General features: G+C 42.4%; 3 protein-coding genes and 1 long non-coding RNA gene across 5 annotated transcripts; 2 read left to right on the top strand and 2 right to left on the bottom strand.

Moving 5' to 3' along the window:
- Positions 1 to 48: 48 nt before the first annotated feature.
- LOC128768205 (uncharacterized) lies at positions 49 to 4,064 on the bottom strand. The gene is made up of 3 exons (XR_008416225.1): positions 3,926 to 4,064; positions 2,479 to 2,556; positions 49 to 2,375 (listed from the first exon to the last, which is right to left on the bottom strand). It is a non-coding gene; the product is annotated as an uncharacterized LOC128768205 (long non-coding RNA).
- On the top strand, positions 1,055 to 8,121 carry LOC128768203 (cholesterol 24-hydroxylase-like). The gene is made up of 15 exons (XM_053880910.1): positions 1,055 to 1,235; positions 1,309 to 1,383; positions 1,492 to 1,573; positions 1,665 to 1,738; positions 1,813 to 1,899; positions 5,480 to 5,618; positions 5,701 to 5,811; positions 5,885 to 6,047; positions 6,137 to 6,202; positions 6,389 to 6,461; positions 6,746 to 6,830; positions 6,896 to 7,006; positions 7,498 to 7,586; positions 7,652 to 7,718; positions 7,787 to 8,121. Exons 1-15 carry the CDS (start codon positions 1,060 to 1,062, stop codon positions 7,934 to 7,936), a joined length of 1,548 nt encoding a protein of 515 aa, XP_053736885.1. The 5' UTR covers positions 1,055 to 1,059; the 3' UTR covers positions 7,937 to 8,121.
- A 1,365-nt stretch (positions 8,122 to 9,486) lies between these two features.
- Positions 9,487 to 17,049, top strand: LOC128768223 (cholesterol 24-hydroxylase-like). Of its 2 annotated transcripts, XM_053880958.1 has the most exons (16): positions 9,487 to 9,592; positions 10,790 to 10,912; positions 10,987 to 11,061; positions 12,289 to 12,370; positions 12,448 to 12,521; positions 12,589 to 12,675; positions 13,445 to 13,583; positions 13,666 to 13,773; positions 13,841 to 14,003; positions 14,082 to 14,147; positions 14,454 to 14,526; positions 14,846 to 14,930; positions 14,996 to 15,106; positions 15,222 to 15,310; positions 15,376 to 15,442; positions 15,523 to 17,049. In XM_053880958.1, exons 2-16 carry the CDS (start codon positions 10,875 to 10,877, stop codon positions 15,670 to 15,672), a joined length of 1,407 nt encoding a protein of 468 aa, XP_053736933.1. In that variant the 5' UTR covers positions 9,487 to 9,592; positions 10,790 to 10,874; the 3' UTR covers positions 15,673 to 17,049. The 2 variants fall into 2 exon arrangements, with proteins under 2 accessions (XP_053736933.1, XP_053736932.1); XM_053880957.1 differs by lacking the exon at positions 9,487 to 9,592 and having other exon boundaries at positions 10,501 to 10,912.
- A 1,195-nt stretch (positions 17,050 to 18,244) lies between these two features.
- Positions 18,245 to 22,050, bottom strand: lim2.5 (lens intrinsic membrane protein 2.5). The gene is made up of 6 exons (XM_053881035.1): positions 21,446 to 22,050; positions 20,654 to 20,862; positions 20,119 to 20,268; positions 19,887 to 20,021; positions 18,669 to 18,769; positions 18,245 to 18,604 (listed from the first exon to the last, which is right to left on the bottom strand). Exons 2-5 carry the CDS (start codon positions 20,829 to 20,831, stop codon positions 18,708 to 18,710), a joined length of 525 nt encoding a protein of 174 aa, XP_053737010.1. The 5' UTR covers positions 20,832 to 20,862; positions 21,446 to 22,050; the 3' UTR covers positions 18,245 to 18,604; positions 18,669 to 18,707.
- Between the last annotated feature and the right edge of the window lie 145 nt (positions 22,051 to 22,195).

The following is a 22,195-nucleotide window of genomic DNA, read 5'->3' as shown; positions in this document are numbered from 1 at the left end:
ATCGTACAGAAAAAAACGTTTTAGAACTTTTAGAACGTTTTAGAAACCAGGAAAGACACTTCCATTGCCCTGCATTGATGAGTCATTTGATCCTTTGACTACTGCCCGTTGGTTTTCCACCCTGGACCCAGCCTATACAATCAAGTTCCCGTGGCAGAGGCGGATGGTCTCAAGACAGCCTTTTGCACTCCCTTTGGCCCGTGTGAGTGGAACCGGATGCCCTTCAGGCTTTGCAAGGCTCCCAGCACATTCCCAATGTGGATGCAGTGGATCTTTGGTGACCAGTGTCAGTCCAGCAGGCAGTTCAGTACTTGGGCCACATCATCTCTGGCGGCTCCACTGATCCCATAAAAATTCAGGAAATTTCTTATTGGCCAAATCCAGCTACTCTTTCAGAACGCTGGTCATTCCTGGGCTTCGCTCGCTATTACTGCTGCATTGTGGAGGGATGACGCCAACTTAGCTGCACCACTGCACAAGCTCAGAGTGTCTAACTAGAGTCAGTGCTGTGTAACATAAGCATACATATCAGAATTTGCTCCAGGACTTCACTACCAGGAGAGCGTCTGGCCTGTGGCATCGCAAACAGGAAAAGCCAATTTTTGTGTGTGTTGCAAACATAGCAAATCTTATTTGTAAACCTAACTTCATGAATTACCTGCTGAAAACTACCAGGGGTTGTCAGACCTAGGGGCATTCCTGTCTAGTCAGTTAACATAATGAACACTTGAATTTACAGTTTTAAATCATGCTATGCTAGCCATACTATGCTATGAACAAATACAACAAAACTAGCAGCGCACAATAACCAAAAGGATATTTAGAAAACCTTAGTCAATAATGTAGATTAACTAGGAATTTCTATGCTTGACTGGGCACTTTTCTCAAGCAGGGCACAAGAGCTGGCGATCAAGCACCACTAGGAGCCAGTCTGAGCAACACCAACAACAGAATTAATCTAATCTAATCTAATAGTGTTGTGTTTGTTGAAGGCGGGATGTTTGTTGAGTGAGCCTACATAAAGGAATATTGGAGAGGTTTGTGCCCTTGCTTCGTTGGATGATCTTTGGAAGTAGAAGATTCAAAATGTCACTTATCTCCCTCATTCTCAGTTGGATCCCCTCTGTTCTCCTCCTGCTCCTCTGTGGACTTTTCTCTTGTTTTCTGTGTTTTTACGCGTACATCAAATACCTGCACATGAAGTATGCGCACATACCTGGACCTCCCATTGAACAGTAAGTGATAGAGACTCTGTTTCTGAATATTTCTCAGCAAAGCTCTTATTCTCTTTGCTCTCTCTGACAACAGCTTCCTTTTTGGACATGCCTTCATTTTAATGCGTCTCACAAATACCGGATTTGTCCACGACAAATTTTTGGAGTGGTAAGTGTGGTTTTCTGTCACAAAATGTACATTTGCAAATTGTGACAATTAAGTAGTTATTGACATCAAAATATAATATATGATATCTTTTCATTTCTGAAATTTAAGGTCAGAGACCTACGGACCTGTGTACAAGCTACACATACTGCAGCATGTCATGATTTTCACTACCTGTCCCGAAACTACCAAGGTTAGTAGAAACTCCTTTAACTTCGCATTATTTTCCTTGCTATTCTTTGTAAAAATTGTATTTCTGCTTCAATATTTTCTTAAAACCACAGAAAATCCTTGTGTCATCGAAGCATTACAAAGACATTGCGATGTACAAAGGACTCATCCACCTTTTTGGTCAAAGGTGTGCTGCTCGACTTTTGTTCGAAAGCCTTGCCATGCAGCTGAAACTATTCTGTGCCACAATTTGTCAACTAGGTTTTTGGGGACGGGTCTTGTAACCGAACTGGATCACGACCAGTGGTATAAGCAAAGGAGGAGTATGGATCCTGCATTCAGCAGCATGTGAGTATGTGTGCTATATTTACGCGCCGCCATCCCGTCTCCCACAACTTCTGCGACGCCCACTACTCTCCGTGCTCTCACCCCAGATAAAATGACATTGAATTAATATTGAAACAACATTGGGATCAAGCATTGACTCAACATTGAAATTTCAATAAATTTTAACGTTGTGTCAACATTGATTCAACTATAATGATTAACATTGAAACAACACTGAAATTTCAACCAATTCAACGTTGATTCAACCATGATTCAATCATCATGATCAACATTGAAATAATGTTGAAATTTAAACGTCACTTCATATGTGAACTTGTGTGCCTCTTCACTATGAAACCGTGTTTCAGTTCACATCATCAGACATACCTTGAACTGCTCTACAGTGGACACTCTTAGCATTGATACTTAATGATGTCTCTGATCCAAGGCAAGATTCCAGACTGGTCCATCACTGTCACAGCGTGAAGGACATGCACCTGTCAAAAAGTCATCATAGTCGTAATGGTGTTGCTTCAATGAAAGCTTTGAAAACAGAAGTCACGTCATTAAAATGATTCTTAATGCAACAAAATTGTTTACCTGTTGAAGCTCTGTTGAAGATCTTTAGCAGCGTGCCAAATATCAAGGGAAGGTTGTAGACGCCATCCCTTGTATTGCCTGTGTTTCAGATGTGTGGAAAAGGAAGCCTTTAGAGCAGTGCTTCTCAGTCATTTTCTGTTGCACCGCCCCCCAACCACTGGAAGAAGTAGATGTTTCGCGCCCCCCAACTCTCCGCAGCCTCTGTAAATAGTGTCATTTGTCTATAAAATTATCAATAAAAGAACGCAATGTAGATCAAGTTAAAATTATTGACATTATTTTTGTCTGTAACAGGAAAGGCTTAAAGTGCATCGCATTGCCTGAAATTGAAAAAAATCATGAGTGGACTCTTTATTCTTATGCAGCAAAAAAGTAATTTCCCTGAGGTCAATAAGCTCCACCTTGGCATTGCTCCACACCCCCTGACGGGGGCCCGCCCCACTGTTTGAGAAGGACCGCTTTAGAGCAACAAATAACTACATCTGAATATGCATCTACAACATAAATACTAGTGCCATTATCCTTCTCTATTATAGTCGATAAGGCTGTACTTTTTATCCGTGACCACTTGTGTTATATGCATCTCTGGCAGAAGTGCTGGAAACTATAGGCTGCAGTGGTCGGAGGTGTTACTTGTGGAGAGAAGTTACTTGATTCTTTTGGTAACTCTCGAGAAACGTGAGAAATTAATACGGATCAAGTGTAATGCAAGACAAACACAAACATATATACAATGGAAATAATGGCACTATATAAACATCACAAAATCGAATAAAATGCATCTTCTATGTCCAATAGATTTATTTAACAAAAACAAAAATATCTTATCAGACTGATTTGAAGATGTGAAGTTTACCGGCTAACTGATATTGTTAGCTTCAAATCAAAGAGCACTACATATAGAAACTTAAATGTGCAACAATTCCGGTAATGTTTCCACTAACTAGTCATAACTCATAGCACATTGCACACAGGTTTTGTTTCACTGATTATTTAGAGCAAGCAACGCAGTTCTGCCTTCTTCTGGAATCAACACAGATAACTCAATAAAAACGGACAAAATTCCTGTGTTTCAAACCAACACATAAAACCATTGGAAACAAAACTAAGGATTCACGTTATCAATGCTCGCCTGACGTTGGGCTGCGTGAATTCATGCGACAGCGTCCGAACTGCACAGTTAGTGCCGGTATTTTGACATGTCATGTTGTGAGCCTTTTTAATGACCACACAAACGTCCATCTTTCAGGCGATATATTTAATTCTTAAATGAAATTCCGGTGCTCTGCCAGTACCTGTGTAACTTCGTGGTGTTGCTAGCGGCACAGCGAACCCCAGACAACCGTGTATAGCAGAGCAATACAACACAAGTAGCATTGAGTGAAACAGTGGCAGCTAGCTGCTGGTACATGAATGCGATAAATGTTTTAATTCCACAAAGGCTTACCAACAAGTCTCACGCTGGAAGTGGCGGCTGTGGCAACTTGTCAGAAATGTTTTTCTTGTCAGAAAAGCCCGCCACAACCAAATTTCCTGTCGCACGCGCAGCCGCGCAGTTCGACACCGCTCGAATGCTCTGGGGCGAGACGACGCACGGCACATGCGCACTTGCAGCTCCTGAGCTAACTTTAGCATAACGTGTTGAGAGTTTTCCACGAGTAGCACGAGTCAACACTGAACTACTGTGGATCTTCAGAGATGAGAGAGCGGCTGGAGACGCGTGTTTCGAGTGTTTACTCCATTGACACCGCACAGACTCATTTTTGTGTTCGCTGATGTTCAATGGTCGTTTCCCTTTTTATTGTAATGGCAGAGTAGCTCAAGATTTTGCGGTAATATTAACCTTAAGCAGAACAATTGTTGTCGATTGTGCACTAATCTGTTGCGAGCTGGTAATCTGACGTTATAAAGACATTTAAAATAAATAAATACACACAGAACGTCTGAAATCCAAAATAAAGTGAAAGGCATGAGAAGAGATAATGAAAATAACTGTAGGGTATAGAAAGAACCGAACCTTAACCTTGCTCATAAACTAGATACACTTCCAAACAGCAAAGATCTTCCACCACAAGCAAGAAAAAAAATATGAAATGGAAAATGAATCTACAGCTCAGCAGAAAAATGCTGAAGAAATGCTGCAGTCCTGTATTTATAATGACACAAATGAAACGTGTGTCATTAAGCACCATTTCGCACGACATGTGCTTCTTTGATATTATTATTGTGAAATTCTTCAGGACTGAACCACAGCTTGGAAAAGACACATAGTGGAGACACAATAAACTTGAATCAAAAGCTTTTGTTATCCTCCCCTCTTTTCCTCTTCCTTCCATCTCAGTTTATTGTCAATTTCCTCTCACTTGCGCCACTGCGTTCCTTCTGCTCATCATCTATTGTATTCTATTTAACACTAACTCATCACCCAAAAAGTCTTGCTGCCCTTTTATCTCCCCAGTGGGCTTTAAGAACAGCTTTTTTAATGCCTCCTTGATGCATAGCAAGCGTAAATATGTGTCCCAAAATGGGTGTGGTTCAAAGGAAACAGTCTAGTATTGTAACAACATCACCTTTGTTTTTTGGGATCCGACATAAAAAAATCCACCAGAAGAAGGTTATGTGGAGTCAATATCGAAGTTCAGAATGGGATAGAAAGTTAGAAAGGAAACATGCTGACGACTGATGTGTCCGACACTTAAAAAGGGGGCACGGCCTTTGAGACCGAGCAAACAGAGAAAGAAGAGAAGTACCGAGTCATTGGTGCAGTTACTTGGCAATATTTTCTTATGAACCACGGATCAAAATCAGCAAAGCTCGAAAGCCTGCCACCTGCCGAGCTGACTCAGACGCTGGATGCAGGCCAGAAAACCGGCGTTAGATTGACTGATGCTGGATCACAAGACGGACCTGTTGATAGGGCCCATCATACCTGGAGCATATATAGAGGTCATGTTTTAATATATGACATGAAGGACTGAGTCAATTCCATTTTTATTTTCAGTAATCTGAAGAGCTTCCTCAGCCCCATCAATGAGCATGCAGACGGGATGATGAGCAAAATCAATGAGGCTGTGGAAAATGAATCGGCAGCCAACATGACTGATTTGATCAACACGTACACCCTGGATGTGCTCGCCAAGGTGCTGTGCTGTTGTTTATCGACCATTTTTCCACATCTCATACGCTATTACCAACCAGCGTGGAATTGTTTTCATCTTCCAGGTGGCTTTTGATATCGACTCCAACACAATGAAAAACAAGAGCGCGTTCACAGAGGCTATTAAACGATGCCTGGATGGGATGGTTATAAACACTCGGGATATTTTTTTTCAGGTTGTACACTCCCACCTCTATGCTGATCTGTTTTGATCCTCATGTGTTCACATTATCTGTTTTTTTTTTTCAGTATAAACCATCAAATAAAGCATACGTAGCGTCAGTGAGAGAAGCATGTCGCTTTCTGCGTGAGACGGGAAGAGACTGGATCAGACAGCGAAGTATTGCTATACAAAATAATGAGAGCGTCCCAAAAGACATTCTGACTCGGATCATGAAAAATGCCACACAAGGTCAGAAAAAGTGAAACCGCAGTGTTGAGCTATGACATCTAAAATGGTGGAAAGATAAAATGTCAAATTGAATTTTCTCTTTATTTGAGATGACAAACCGACCATCGAGGATGAGGAGTTGATGGTGGACAACTTTATGACCTTCTTCATTGCTGGTGAGATTCAGTTTTCATTTGTTGAGATTATATTCCCAATGGCAAAACGTATCAATACCCTGGCTAACCACATGAAGTGGGACTATTGTCAAAATGACACATCTCTACGTACTTTGATAGTACTTTATCGATGAAAAGTAATGGATTTTTAATGTTTTTGTTATATTCTGTTTTGTCTTATTACAGGGCAGGAAGCCACATCCAACCAGATAGCCTTCTGTGTCAGAGAGCTGGGCAGATATCCTGAAATCTTGGAGAAGTAAGAGCAGTGATTGGTTATATATGGAAACTAATCCTGTCGATTAATTCAAATCCTCTGTTGAAACGTTGAACCGGAACACTCCCCATGTTATTTAGATGTTTGGTAATGACGGTCACTTTCTTCTGTTGGTAAAGAAGAAAGTCATGAAGCAGCCTCAGGTCACATGCTTGCCTGAAGTTTCAGTATCTCAATTCATCTAGAGCCACTTTAACATGACTTTTCTCTTCATGATATTTTCCCTCTCCAACCCTGCTGCCTCTCAATATTCATTCATATCACAGAGTGAGAAAAGAGGTGGATGAGGTCCTTGGGATGAAACAGGAGATCAACGCTGAAGATCTTGGACGGCTGGTTTACCTGACCCAGGTACATGTCCCACATGAAACGGTTCTGTTTTTCAAGAGCAACTCACATGGATGTTTTACGTTCAGGTTCTGAAGGAGGTTCTGAGATTGTACCCAATAGGCCCATCGCTTCCCCGTCGGGTCAACGAGGATCTTGTCATTAATGGTGTCAAAATACCAGGAGGAGTCCATATAATCGTGAGTCTTTTTTTCAGTGCATGTCATTTGTATCATTGGAATGTTTCAAGCTCCAGAAATGCAGCAAAGTTGTTGGAAATATACAACTCCAATGTATGTATGAATGAGTATCAAAGAACCAAGAAGTTAAAATAAAAAAGAATTTATTCCCTGACAGAGGAGTCTAATTCATACGCTCTGGGTCCACAGCTACGCCTGGCTTTGCCTTAGCTCAAGTAGTGTAGAGCGACAAAGACTATCTCTGGCCCTGACCCTTTTATTACACATGATCTTCCACATTCCTTCACTTGGGGGAAGGTAGATGTTTTTCCCCACAAACTCAGGCTAGACTCAGGCTGTTGGGACCAGTTCTGGGGTATGTCTCCTGAGTTCCTCCTTTTTTTTTCAAAAGCAGATAACTTGATGAATATACATAAGTAAAATGTCATGATTCCCGCAACATTCCTGAATGAATAATGGAATGTGAACAAGTGGATTTCTCTTGATTCCAGTTCAGCCCTTATGTGACCGGGAGACTGCCCAAGTTCCACAAGGACCCACTTGTATTCGACCCAGACCGGTTTCATCCAGATGCTCCCAAGTGAGTGGTAACACTATTGTACCATTTTGGTTTTCACAGTCTTGAAAACATGAACTGTCTTGAAGGCCTTACTACTGCTACTACCCCTTCTCTCTGGGACCAAGGAATTGTATCGGGCAGTACCTTTCTCAGGTCTGTGGGACACTTTTGCATTTTTGGTGAAAAGAAGATTGAACAAAGATTTTTTTTCTTTTTTTCAGATGGAGGCTAAAGTGATCGTAGCAAAGTTTATCCAGAGGTTTGACTTTAGCCTCACTCCTGGACAGAAGTTTGGCATAGAGGACACTGGAAGCCTCAGACCACAAAATGATGTCACTTGCTTCGTGAAATATAGAGATGTGAAGAAATGAAGGAATCAAATGTGACAAATTCAATGGAAATTCTTGCAGGACTGTTGTAGTAGAACCCTCTGTATGCTCTTCCACTGGAATTCCCCAGTTCCAATTTGTGGAAATTCTTCTTGTCTGTTTATTGAATAAAGAGGAAGCAGAAAATGTTCTGTGGATTCTGTCAACAAATAACTGAGAATATGTTCAAAAGTGAACCATAAATAAACGGTTACATCATTAAACTATATTTCATAGTTCTGCCAATACGTACATACATCTTCTAGTCTGCTGTGTCCTCCAGAGGAAGGTTGCGGAGGAGCCTACCTCAGCATCAACAGGTAATAGGCGAGTGACACCCTGGACAAGTTGCCAGTCCATCACAGTGCAACACACAGGTAGACAACAACCATTCCCTCACACATTCGCACCTGGGCAATTTAGGGTGCTCAATTAACCTAACCCCCAAATGAGCATGTTTTTGGACTGTGGGAGGAAACCAGAGAATCCGGTTAAAACCCACATGCACATGGGGAGAACATACAAATTCCATCCAGCTTTCTTGCTGTAAGGCAAGAGTGTGAACCACTAGGCTGCATGTTTGGTGTCCAAAAACATTTTTTCCCCGCTCTCCTTTTTCATCTCATGAGGCTGATGGTCCCATGAAAGGCTTTTGCACACCTTTGGCCTGTGTGAGTGGAGCCGGATGCCCTTGGCTTTGCAGCGCTCCCATCACATTCCAAAGGTTGACGCAGCTGATCTTTGGTGACCAGTGTCATTCTAGCAGGCAGTTTAGAACTTGGCCCCGTCCTCTCTGGCGACTCCACTGATCCCAGACAGATTGAGGCAATTTCTTATTGGCCGTTTTCAGCTACTCTTTCAGAACTCCGGTCTTTGCTGGGCTTCACTCTTTATTACCTCTGCATTGTGTAAGGTTTCACGGAATTAGCAGCACCATTGCGTAAGCTCACAGCCAAGATCACTGGCCAAAAGTCTAAGCTGAGTGACCAGTCAGTCGCAGTGACCGAAAAGTTACCAGGGGTACCAGGTGTCAGCAACCCCGGCTCTTTCATCCTAATGCTGCGGCTCTGTGTGGCTTGGGAAAATAAGGGGCTTTTTACACTGCGCAGTCTGTCTCAAGTGCGTTTGGCTCTAAAGTCCGACATACGAACACAAGCGAGTTGGGTTTTGGTCACGGACGTGATCCTGAGTTGCACCTTGTCTCGGGAAACTCTCCACGGGGCGTGACCTTCTCGCCTCAGGCGACTCGGTGCTAGATGCCGGAAACTACGTGTACAGCGCGACTCCACCTAAACATGCCGGGCAGTAACGGGTCTGATTGCTGTCTGTGCAGATAACATCATTCAGAAACAACAACTCAGCCAACTCCCAGAACACTGTGGTGTCCACTCGCAGCTACAGGAGACTGGTGCCAGGGAAACGGGAACGCAGCGGTCGTTTGATAACTCACGTTTTTGCCTTTATTAGGCTGATAAACATCTGATTTAACTGACAGTCAGATTTACTTAAATAAATAATGTTGGGATCTGACTGTTGCTGAGCCGCTTGTGCCTCACAGACGGCAGCTAACAGTCGAAGTGACGGTGAAAGTGATTTCCTACGGCCCTGATTTGCAGAGGCTGCGCGCAGAGGTTCAGGAGCAGAAGTCCCATCAACCAGGTAAAATAAGTATTCATGCAGTTATTTTGCAAATATTTACTTTCACTGTTCAGCGAAAATTTTCCATTGTATTTTTAAACTCAGGTCAATGCTCCGCTACACACTCTGAAAGCCCAATGGATGGCAGCTCACTGCATTTTTGTTTGCCAGATGGATTATTTAAGTTCAGCTTTTTAATTCTTTTGAAAGAGACGTTCAACTCTGCCATTTTTTGTTATTTTTTGTAAGAGTTCAAAATGAATGTGTTGACGTCATAAATGAAATTTCATTTTCTGAAACATGCTCGTTTTCATTTTCAATCTTCTGAAACATTTTCTGAAACAACACACAAGTGTAAAAACAAATAAAAATAGGCAAACATCTTCATTTCAGATGTAAAAAAATGTTAGCGGCTCCCAGTGTTGTCTTTTCCATGGAATCCGGGTTGAAATGCCTCTTTGAGTATTAACGGTTGCCGACCGGTCTGTACCGACAACAACCCCTTGAGTCAACAGTCCTCCGCCAAGTGAATAGTGCTGGGCATCTCAGTTGGCATCCTTCGATTTCAGCTCAGAGTATTAAGAATGCTGATGTTGTCTCCCATCAGTACCTGAGAAGCAGGGACTACAAATGCTGGTTGGCGGTACCTTGCTCCCTGAATCCTTACCGCAGGCCTTACAGGTTGATCGGGATTCTACCACACAGACTGCTGTCACCGTCTTGGATGGCCATACTGCATCTCACCTTGCTATGCTCCAGAGTGCTGACCCATTCATTCAGGAAGTCTTGGTTCTCTGGCAGCAGCTTCCAGGAAAGCAAGGACAGAGGCATGTATTTAAGTCAATCCCTCATGATGCATGCCCAGTGTTGCCAACTTAGCAACTTTGTTGCTATTTTTAGCTACTTTCTTGACCCCCCTAGTGAGAAAATTAGACAAAAGCGACTAGCGACAAATCTAGCGACTTTTTTTGGTGATCAGAGGCTCCAAGATCGCGGGAGGGGTTCAGAGAAAGACACGGAGAGGGGCAGTGGAAGAGTATGAGCAGCACTATTATATATATAGTAACTTGAAGGCGTTACCTTAGATGTTTGTAGAAGGTGGGAGGTTTCTTGAGTGAGCCTACATAAAGGAATATTCAGGAAGTTTGCGCCGTTATCTTGTTGGATGAGCTTTGGAAGAAGAAGATTCAAAATGTCACTTATCTCCCTCATTCTCAGTTGGATCCCCTCTGTTCTCCTCCTGCTCCTCTGTGGACTTTTCTCTTGTTTTCTGTGTTTTTGCGTGTACGTCAAATATCTGCACATGAAGTATGCGCACATACCTGGACCTCCCATTGACAAGTGAGTGTCAGAGACTCATGTTGTTGAGTATTTCTGTGAAAAACTGTAATTCCTTTTGCTTTCTCTCACAACAGCTTCCTTTTTGGGCATATCTTCAGTTTGGTGCGTATCATGAACAACGGCTTTGTACTTGACAAATATTTGGAGTGGTAAGTGCGGAGTGGTTTTGTGTAACAAATATGATGTGCATTTGTAAAAGTATTTATATATGGCGTTATATGTGTTTCAAAAAATTCAGTGAGCAGGCTAGGATTTTTGCGCACCTATGAGTTTGAACACAAAATTGCCATCAGCAATCAAAAACCTCCTTTGCGCTCAATAAACTTTTTGCATGCCTGAACAATGACCTGCCAGCGCTCATCCTCATCCTCGAATCCGTGTCGCACTCAGGTTTTCTTTTTTCACTTGCTCATCTTCTGGCACAGCGTTACATTTGGAGAAAGCTCGTCCTGATTGGCTGTTTGGTCTCCAATGGCAATGCAAGATGTAGCCAGCTGGGAAAACTGTTGCACCGAAACACTGAGCCACCACATGCGCTCACAAGCAGACTTAATGTTGACTGAGCAGCAGCAGCAGCAGCCACAGAATGTTCCAGACTGCTACTTGTTAAAGTGTCTGTTCACAGTCAGTGAGCACCACTTGGCGAAGCAACTTTGACACCGATAGTGCTGGTGCCGATGTCTGTCGAATATCCAACAGCCGTCCAGCTTCACTGCAGTATTGTAGCAACATCACTGCTGAACAGAAAGAACTCAACTTAGCAATGGAGTATGATTTCAAGGTAGTTGCAACATACTAGACATAACACACAGCTATTTTCAGACATTGTTCTGAGACGTAGAGTATTTTAGAAGAAGAAAGAGCACTGTCAAAAGGACTAGCGTTACTGACAAGCTACTAGTTAGCGGGTAGATGTCGTATTTGAACGCTGCAGTTGAGTTATAAAGTCTTTCCACAGCATACTAAAAGTCATAGAACAACTTCTGTTTGGACATTTTTTACGCGAAGTCTGCTTGTTAGCTCATGTAACGGTTCAATGTTTTGGTGCATTTGAATGCAACAGTTTTCCCATTTGACTATGTCCCGCACTGCTGTTGGAGACCGAACAGCCAATCAGGAAGGAGCTTTCGTCGACGGCCGTGATTGGTTGCATTTTTAGTGCAAATGTAACGCTGTGGCAGAAGTGGAACAAGTGTAAAAAGAAAACCTGAACGACGTTGAGTGCTCGCAGATCATTGTTCAGGCGCGCAAAAAAATGACGTTTATTGAGCACAAATGAGGTTTTTGCTAGCTGGTGGAAATTGGTGGCCACAAATATAACGTCATACTTATCGACATCAAAATAAAATCTATAGCTTTCATTTCTAAAATTTTAGGTCAGAGACCTATGGACCAGTGTACAAGCTACATGTTCTGCACCACGTGATGATTTTCACCACCTGTCCTGAAACTACCAAGGTTAAAAGAAACTAACTTTTATTTTCCTTGCTATGTTTTTACACTTTAATACTGGTAAAATATTTTTCAATCCACAGAAAGTCCTTGTGTCATCAAACTACTTCAAAGATACTGTGATGTACAGCGGACTGATCCACCTTTTTGGTCAAAGGTGCGATGGCAGACTTTTGTTCAAAAGCCTTGTCATGCAGCTGAAATTATCCTTTGCCATACTTAAGGTTTTTGGGGATGGGAATTGTCACCGTAGTGGACCACGACCACTGGTATAAGCAAAGGAGGAGTATGGATCCTGCATTCAGCAGCATGTGAGTAGCACTCCACATTATCTCCGAGGAAGTTTGTTGCTGGCATCACAGGGAGTCAACTGTGACGAGTATTTATCAGCCATCATGTCTTCTCCCTTCTCTGTCTTTCGGCATTTCAGATCCGACAGCAATAGGTCCTCTAAATGTCGAGTCAATATCAAAGTAAGGAATGGTGTGCAGGAAAATGGCTGACTCAGCTAAAAAAATGGAGGGAGCTAAGTTTGTGACACGATTGGACATGCACAGATCGATACCAGTGGTTCTCAAGCCTTTCCCTTTTTTGCTTACATGGATGAGCGATGGATGGAAAGTGCTTTGTCAAAATAGACAAATTAGTAGTAATAGTAATTGTAAAAATATGTTTGCAATGCGTGTCCTTTTTTTTCCTCGCCTGACTCCAAGCCCCTGTGTCTTGCACCTGTGGCAGGGGAAATGTTGACGTAGCTAGTGACTTGTACGTGTATGTTTTATAGTTGCAAGATATTTTCAGCGGGCTGTGTGTTTGTGTAGCACTATTGTGCCTTGTGTGTTGAGTCAGTTGACGTTAATAATTGTCGCTGCGGTTTGCTGTGCCGGATAAGAAGTGTTAGGGTTCGACTGATGTCCATTCCTGTTTTTAGCTGTAAGAGTGCCACTTTATATTTATGGATGTGGTCGGTGGCAGTTTTTCATCCCGGTTGATTGGTTGGTTTTTGTTCACGAGGGCTCTACTATATGGTTCATGGAGTACAGTGTAAATACATTTTATCAATTGCATTTTTATTTCCAGGAATCTGAGGAGCTTCCTCAGCCCCATCAATGAGTATGCAGAAAGGATGATGAGCAATATCAATGAGGCTGTGGAAAATGAATCTGCAGCCAACATGACTGACTTTATAAACGCATTCACTCTGGATGTGCTCGCCAAGGTGCTGTGCTGTGGTTTATTGACCCATTTATACATCTCATATACTACTGGCAACCAACCTGGAATTGTTTTTTATCTTCCAGGTGGCTTTTGACATCGACTCTGACACGATGAAAAACAAGAGCGCGTTCACAGAGGCTATTAAACGATGCATGAGCGGGATCATACACACTCGGGATGCTTTTTTTCAGGTTGCACACCCCCACCGGGATTACCTCTCAACTTCTCTGTTTTGATCCTCATGTTTTTTTTTTTTAGTTTAAAAGCGCAAATAAAGCATACGTCGCCTCAGTGAGAGAAGCTAGTCGCTTTCTGCGTGAGACGGGAAGAGACTGGATCAGTCGGCGAAGAGTTGCCATAGAGAATAATGAGAGCGTCCCAAAAGACATTCTGACTCAGATCTTGAAAATTGCCAAACAAGGTCAGAAGCAGCTGTGATAGTTGAGCTGTGACATCTGAAGGGGTGGAAATGGCAAATTGAATTTTCTCTTTATTTAAGATGAGAAAACGACCGTAGAGGATGGGGAGTTCATGGTGGACAACTTTGTGACCTTCTTCGTCGCTGGTGAGATTCAATTTTTGTTTCCTGGGATTAGTACACAAGTCTAAAAAGAAAAAAATATATTATATATTATTATATTATAGAATTATTCAGGCATGTGCACGAACATTGACGTACATTCGTATTTTGATCTGGAGAATATGATAGCGAGGGAGCGTCTGTCACCATACTGTATGAGTCATTTGGTAAAGAAATAAATACAGTTCTTGTATATTCTATGCATTCTATTAACGAAATGAGCTATCATTGCATATTTAAATATATCTGTAAATGAACAATAATAGTCATTTTCCATTTGTCTTATTCCAGGGCAGGAAACCACGGCCAGCCAGCTAGCCTTCTGTGTCAGAGAGCTGGGCAGATATCCTGAAATCTTGGAGAAGTAAGAGCAGTGAAACTAACCTTGTCGGTTAATTCAAATCCTCTGAAAATTTGAACTGGAAAATCCTACTTATATGTTCGTTCATGACGGTCACTTTCTTCTGTTGGAACTGTGACTAAGCCAAGCCACTAAGCCAAGGACAATCTGTATCCAACTATGGTTTGTCAGGATCTTAGGTGCCCACGCGAGGTGAAGCTCATGATGGAGAAGCCTGAGGTCACATACTTGCCTGAAGTTCCAGACACTTAACATGACTTTTCTCTTCATGATATTTTTCCTCTCCAACCCTGCTGCCTCTCAATATTCATTCTTATCACAGAGTGAGAAAAGAGGTGGATGAGGTCCTTGGGATGAAACAGGAGATCAATGCTGAAGATCTTGGACGGCTGGTTTACTTGACCCAGGTACATTTCTTACATGAAACGGTTCTGTTTTTGAAGTGTTGCTCACACGATTCTTTTACGTTCAGGTTCTGAAGGAGGTTCTGAGACTGTACCCAATAGGCCCATTGATTCCTCGCCGGGTCAACGAGGATCTTGTCATTAATGGAGTCAAAATACCAGGAGGAGTCCATACAATTGTGAGTCTTTTGTTCAGTGCACGTCATTTGTATCATTGGAATGTTTCAAGCTCCAGAAATGCAGTGATGTTCCTGAATGACGGAACGTGAACAAGTGGATTTCTCTTGATTCCAGTTCAGCCCTTATGTGGCCGGGAGACTGCCCAAGTTCTTCAAGGACCCACTTGTATTCGACCCAGACCGGTTTCATCCAGATGCTCCCAAGTGAGTGGTAACACTATTGTACCATTGAGGTTTTCACAGTCTTGAAAACATGAACTGTCTTGAAGGCCTTACTACTGCTACTACCCCTTCTCTCTGGGACCACGGAATTGTATCGGGCAGTACCTTTCTCAGGTCTGTGGGAAAAGAAGTCAGCATTTTCATTTATAGATTTTTGCCGTGAAGATGAAAAATGATTTTTCTTCTAATTTCAGATGGAGGCCAAAGTGGTGATAGCGAAGTTGATTCAGAGGTTTGACTTCAGCCTCACTCCTGGACAGAAGTTTGGTACGTTAGACAATGGAACTATCAGACCACAAAATGATGTCACTTGCTTTGTCAAATATAGAGAGGAGAAGAAATGAGGGGATTTAACAATTTTGTTTCCCTGAGGGTTGGTGTTCCAGCTACATAAAAATAGGAATCAATTGGGACAAATTCAGAGGAATTTCTTTTGATATGTTGTTGCTGTTGCTGTTGCTATTGTTGTAGTAGAACCCTCCGTATCCTGTTCCATTTGAATTTCTGAGTCCTAAGTCGACACATTCTTGGCTGTTGATCTCACGAAATGTTGGCCTCTGTGCTTTACATCTGTGGATTCTTTCTGCGTGAAAAAAAGGCATCATACAATGGAAGAGAAAAGGTAAAATAAAAATAAAATTTAAAAAAATTGAGACATTTTCAAATATTATCTTGAAAAATTGTTTTGTGTGTTTTAAAAGGTATGATGGTATTATAGAGACGGAAACAAATTATGTTTTATGTTAGTTGTAACAAGAAAAACGATCAATGACTGCAGGTACAGGCAGAGAGTAGCTCGATTAAGCTGCAGGGTCCAAATGCGTCATGTTCACCTCATTCACATGCAGGGGGGTGGCGCCGTGAGTTCTTCAGTCTTTACAGTTCCTATGACCGTAAGGGAAACAGTCAAAGTTGACAGGTATCGAGAGACTGTTCTATTGAACCCTGTGAACAGCGATCGTGCTGACTTAGTTTAACTTCGGAGGTCCAGAATCAGTGCGTCGGAGCAACGGTGTCATGGTGCCGTCATCATTGTCAACACCCTTCAGCAGGTTTTGGGATCAAACTCACATGTTTCTCAATAAAATTAAATATTAGATTGAGTTTTCTGTGGATGACTGGAATGGTAGATGTAAAGTAGATAGTCCTGCTTTTGCTCACCAGTGTGAGCCCTGACTAACTTAGTAACCATGCTAAGAGCTTAGAATGTGTCTCAATACAGAACCTCAAAGACCATCCGCATCATCACAACCATCGCATCATGAAAGTAGCATTTAGTAGTCCTGCCGTTATCACCAAGCGGTTACTGAACACAACACAACGTTCTATTTCAGCGTGTTTATTTGCCATTGGTAAAAGCGACGAAGACTGGGGATGTACCCCACCGGTCACTCTTGTGAGCCAGGATTGAGAGTTTTCACCGCTCTTCACTCCCCTCTCTCTGTGTGACCGTAGTCCGAGTGTAGCAGAGAAGGTTCACCAGAGACTTTAGGCTACCTAACAGGTCATTTTGACTGAGAGGAAAGACCTTTGCCTCTCCCCTTATAGCCTAACCATTAGAACCATGGCCGCCCTGACGTCTGAGCGGACTCGCTGCCCAAATAGGTTTCGCAGCCGTCGAAAGGAGATGTGTGTTTCGCCGTGGACAAAGCTCTTTTTGTGTCTAGCAGGCGTCCCATAGATACCCCAGTAGTCGGCCTGCAGTGTTCGGGTGCAGGCATCTCCACGCCCATATGCTCAGCCACGCTGGCAAACACGGAAGGCAGAATGCTGACTGGAGCGTTGGTTCCAAGGGGTCTGCCTCCTCCAGGTCTATCTCTGTGTCGCTGATGTCCCCCAGGTCAGACTGACCGACATCACTCCATGACTTACGTTCAGATGTAGATGGTGCGGGGGCTGTACGGGGTGCGGCCACAGCAAAGCCACCCTGCGAACTTTCGCCGCCTCAGGCAGACGGTTGCAGGCTGCGCAGGATTGCATGACGTGCTGAGCTCCCAGGCACAGGAGGCATTGATCATGAGGATCCGCAGCCATAATGGAAGCACCACAACGGCACAACCGAGTGGTGTCAGTTTCCATGATTCTTTATTCTTCACTCACAAAAACTCACTCGTGTGTAGGCTCGCTTGAGAGGAAAGAGAAGGGGGATTTCTGGGGCGGATACCCTCTTATAGTGTAGGAGCCCTCTGCTGCCGGATTGGGCAGCGAGTTGATTCTTTTTACTCACTGGCTATACGGAGGTTTACCAATAGCAAAGCCTGGTCAGAGGGCATCGCACGCTGAAATAGAATGTGTTTTCTCTGCATGACAGGAATGGGTTGAGATATTCTCTGCACACAGATGTGGAAGACACAGAACAAACAAGCTTAATCTTGTTGATAAACTTCGCGCCATAAACTGACGTGAAATATCCAAAGCAAGCTGTTAAGGGATTTTTTTTTACTTGCGGGCATCATGTTGGTGTCCTTTTTTTCAGTTAAAGTAGTTTAATTTAAATAATGAGCAAACATTGCAGTATCAGGGGGAGACATGTTCAACTGTTGCAGTCTTCTCTCCATACGGAGCCAATGACCAGGTTTATCAGATGAAAGTCTTTTTGCAAGAGAAGGCAAACACTGATCTGTATCTGAACATTTTTGTTGCCTTTAAACTGAGAATTTGAACACTTCACTTGAGTTTCTTCATTTTATTTGGCTGACCTTTTTTTTTTTATTGCTTTCATCATTTATTCCGCTACATATGATGGGCATTTCTCCACATATTTCTGTGAACAGACTGAGATTATTAAATAACTTTCTAGTTTGTGTTTCAGATACAAACTCTTTAATTTTCACCGCTTTTACAAAACATTTTCAGAACAAATTTACTTAATCTTTTCTGTAAACACCACGTTCATTTCACTAAATCTCCAATGAAGGTTGTTTGCAGAGGGTTGTTTAACCTGAAGGTTTCCAGAGATTGTTTGTTTTTCTTTGTTAAACTGACTTAAGGGTATAGAATTTCAATTGTAATTTAGCTTTAAAATGACCTGAAATTACGCACAACGGAAAACATCTGACGATAATGAATAATAAATAAATACAATCTGAAGATTACACATTTCGTTTTGCAAATCCCCAAACTTTTTGCTGAAAATATGACTAGTCACGATGAATAATATGACATTTTTATTCATTAATTTCACTTGGATTCCGTAGTTTGTGTATTTCAGATAAATGTGTTGGTGCTGCTGTTCCAAGGTTTTATCACGTGTCATCGGGAGAATCATGCTGTCCGCTGTGAGGAAAAGCCAACACATTACACATGCAATATCACAATTCCTTTATTTCCGTCTTCTTACGTCGATATTGACACTGCTACGCTCACTCTGATGCTTGTGTCAGCGAGAGCCAGCCACTCTTCTACACTCGTGCATTCTGTAGGCACACATGTAGAATATACCTGCAACACACACAAACAAAAACATTAAAATAAAATAAAAATATTTTTTTGTTTTATGTTTTTATTTGCAGAGACAGATGGGCTACAGGCCTCTGCCTCAGAACCCAAAAAGAATCACCGCTCTAGAAATGATATCAAACTTTTACTTTATTTTATTTGAACTTTTATTCATTTTACTTTCACACTCTCTATAAACTTTGAAAAAAAAGAAAGTTAAAATTAGAGCCTGAAATTAGCCTTGGCTGGCAGGAAATGGAAAAGCCATTTTCAGTGTGAGACTTTAATTTTGTCCAGGAATGAAGGTAATTCATGAGACCCACATTGTTTTGGTTCCATCACGGTGAGACACACGTGTGGTTGAATATGAAATCCTGCCCCTCGGGTTGAGGCTGTATTGTGAGTGTGGGGAGAGCAACGGACAGAAGGCTGTGTTGTCTTCAGTCACAACTAATGTGTATATATGACACTAGCATAGAAACAGCTGAGCTCAAAGACAAGTTTTGAAAAAGTGTTGGAATGTGTGACTGAAAAAACAAGATGGTGGATGCAAGTGGCCAAATTCGACTCCCCCTTAGAGCTAGATGGTGGTTCATTTTGAATTAACAACCTAAAAATACAACCACGGAGGAGTCACTTTAAATGACCTGGGTATCTCCACCTCTCCGGTGAGATGTTCCACACAGTTCCAGGATACATTGAAGAAATTATGTCCTCAATATCCCATGGAACGGCAGGTTCCCTGCTTCGACTGGCCTCATCCTGACTTTAAATTATTGGAGGAGGATGGGAGGGTTCTTTTTTTGACACTTCACTGCGTACAATACATGGACCCCAAGTCCATGTATTCAAATTCATCTCAACTGGACTGAGTCAAGGGTTGGTGAGGTTTCATGAAACAGTGACCTGGTTTTCAGAGGCCACCAAATGCCGCGAACATTTGGATTTGAACATCTAACTCAATGAGGCCTTGCATCATTTCTAAACAATGAGCGCCATCTACTGGCCTCTGAAATTTGGGACACAGTTTCATCCACCCTGCAATACTGTTTCTTGATACCTCATCGAAATGATATCAAATTCAACATGGAAAGGAAGCGAGTGATGCGATTGGACCAACCTGCAAAGAAGGTCATGAGCAGCGCCACCCAGCCCAGTATGTATGACCAAGAGAAGCGCCAGTCCCCAAAGCGCTTGCCCAGGAAGTTGACCGTCACCCCGGTGTAAATGGCCATTGCAAGCAGGACAAAAAGTGCTGGTGAAAGGAAGTACAAGATTTATTGGGCAGCATTTCTCTGTCTTACTGTGGGCTGGTGCTAGAAGCTCGAATATGTTGTGGTCGACCCACTCACTTGAAACAAAGAACATGATTCCAGCAGCAAAGGAGCGGTTGAACCTTTCAAAAGCAGAGAAATGAGCAAAAGAGAGGATTCCTGCGATGATGCCAGCAAAGCAAGACATGGCAGAGAGGATCATGAAGGCTCGAGTGGCATTCCAGTAGGCTGAGGAGGAGAAGGACGTCATTCAACCGGAGGCCAGACGCTGAGTTTAAAAAGAAAACTCACGATTGTTTGTCTTAATAATGGATTAATTTGTTGCCAGATCATTATGGATGGTGAATCTAATATTGTAAATCCACGCCTACTGGCCTCATCTGGCTCTGATATGATGGACTGAGAAGGTGGCCCTCAAGTGAACTTTATCAACCGAGACCAAGGAGGGGAAATCAGGTTTTAGCAACGTTTTCTTGACTTGTACTATACAAGCAACGTATGCCACCTGCAGTCCAAATAAGATCATTGCATCCGGAATATGACTTGGATAAAACGCTGGGCAATAATTTCATGAGAAGAATGTCTTTTTACAGCATGGCGTATCTCCACTCACCAATGCTGTCTGTCTGCATGTAGCACTTGCCAGACATGCAGTACCTCCACAGACCCTGGTGAGCAAAACTCCCAGACAGACGATACTGCATCCAATAGTCTGTCGCCGTGGACACCACCAGGAGAATGTTTCCCACGATGGCACAGAACAGGCCCCCACCCATGAAGCTGTACATCATGAGCGGCACTACAGCAGCTGAGTATGGTCACCTGCTCGTGAAGGAAAGAAAGTTGATATTATAGATAACGTATTGGTTTTAGTTTTTAACACAGTGGATGCACAGCCAGGTGACCATCCATTTATTAATACTGATCCATCAAATTGACATTTGCACTGCCAGATTCAGGAGGTCGAGTAAAAACTAGGAGCTCAGTAAGAATAATTAAATAGATTTATAAACATAACATTGAAATTCCATTGAAAAGATAAACTAGTTTATGATCTTGACATGAACAAATTGATCATGTTAGTTTCCTTCCAAATGAACATTATTTTTATTATTTAAAACAACATTATTCACATTTTTTTGCGCCTTAGTGTAGCTAAAATGTCCATAGAGAATGATACAGTTTAGAAAACTTAGACAGAAAGAGTGCAGAATTAAATTACAGAAACAAACATGAACCTTTATGGCAATGAAAACATCAAAAACTTTTTGATGATTTACAGGGTCAAATAAACATAAATCAAAACAAGGCTAAAGTTTGTCCTGAATACATTATGGTATTAATCCTGAGTGAGGTAATGTACACGGAACATATATATTGCTACATAGGTACTTGATATGTTTACCTGATGCCCTCTGGATGAGCCGCCCCACTTAAGTATCAGCCGTTCCTCAGGGAAAGAACGAAAGAGAACAAGCCCAGGGACGAGCGAAACGTCAAAAAGGAAGCCCTTGGATGAACTCCAAAAAGTTAACCCCACCACTTTTCTGTCGATGGAGGCAAAACCCTTCAAAACAATAAGAACAAATCCAGTCGTGGGACGAGACCCACGTGACTGTTGACACACATCTATATATTTTGGGGGTCAAGGGAGGGGTGATGAGAGTGACAGGGGAGGAGGGCGGGACAGAGGCCGCTGCGCCACGTTCCTCTGCTGTTGTTCTACTCGCCATTCTGGAACTGTGGATGTGCAAATGCATGCACTCCTGCCTGGTTGAATAGAAGGTGCTGAAGTGGACATTTTCTTTTGGTGTGGCTGGGAAAGGGGGCGTGACGGCAGAGCTTAGAACAAACACATGATCAAACAAAAAACACATCAGGTCAGGATGTGCTTAGCATGTTCATGTCATGACAGAGAAAGCCCTGAGCTGTCACTCATCTAGCTTAGCATCCTTGCAAATGATAAACTGGAATTGCCACAGTAATTCTGAGCACAAGCAACGTTTTAAAACTGGAACAGGGAATTGTTTTATTTTATTTATTTGTTACATGAATCCATCACACTAAACTTGTGAATAGCGGTGATAGGCAGATGAAGTTTCATGTAGTATTGAAGGGTTGGTGAGGCTTCATGAAACAGTGGCCTGATTTTCTT

Source organism: Synchiropus splendidus, chromosome 12 (assembly GCF_027744825.2).
Source record: "Synchiropus splendidus isolate RoL2022-P1 chromosome 12, RoL_Sspl_1.0, whole genome shotgun sequence".
NCBI classification, from domain to species: Eukaryota; Metazoa; Chordata; class Actinopteri; order Syngnathiformes; family Callionymidae; genus Synchiropus; species Synchiropus splendidus.
The sequence above is the reverse complement of the archived record's forward strand: the minus strand, read 5'-3'. Positions and strand labels throughout refer to the sequence as shown.

What these genes read in the sequence shown, in the direction of transcription:
- LOC128768203 (XM_053880910.1), top strand. Translation starts at nt 1,060, where the DNA reads ATGATCTTTGGAAGTAGAAGATTCAAAATGTCACTTATCTCCCTCATT. An exon ending in CTCGGGATATTTTTTTTCAG is followed by an intron (nt 5,812 to 5,884) that starts GTTGTACACTCC and finishes TTTTTTTTTCAG; the next exon opens with TATAAACCATCAAATAAAGC. An exon ending in GGCTGGTTTACCTGACCCAG is followed by an intron (nt 6,831 to 6,895) that starts GTACATGTCCCA and finishes TTTTACGTTCAG; the next exon opens with GTTCTGAAGGAGGTTCTGAG.
- LOC128768223 (XM_053880957.1), top strand. Translation starts at nt 10,737, where the DNA reads ATGAGCTTTGGAAGAAGAAGATTCAAAATGTCACTTATCTCCCTCATT. An exon ending in GATCCTGCATTCAGCAGCAT is followed by an intron (nt 12,676 to 13,444) that starts GTGAGTAGCACT and finishes TTTTATTTCCAG; the next exon opens with GAATCTGAGGAGCTTCCTCA. An exon ending in CAGGAGGAGTCCATACAATT is followed by an intron (nt 15,107 to 15,221) that starts GTGAGTCTTTTG and finishes TCTTGATTCCAG; the next exon opens with TTCAGCCCTTATGTGGCCGG.
- lim2.5 (XM_053881035.1), bottom strand. Translation starts at nt 20,831, where the DNA reads ATGATGTACAGCTTCATGGGTGGGGGCCTGTTCTGTGCCATCGTGGGA. An exon ending in CATGCAGACAGACAGCATTG is followed by an intron (nt 20,269 to 20,653) that starts GTGAGTGGAGAT and finishes TCTCCTCCTCAG; the next exon opens with CCTACTGGAATGCCACTCGA. An exon ending in GCTCATGACCTTCTTTGCAG is followed by an intron (nt 18,770 to 19,886) that starts GTTGGTCCAATC and finishes TGTGTGTTGCAG; the next exon opens with GTATATTCTACATGTGTGCC.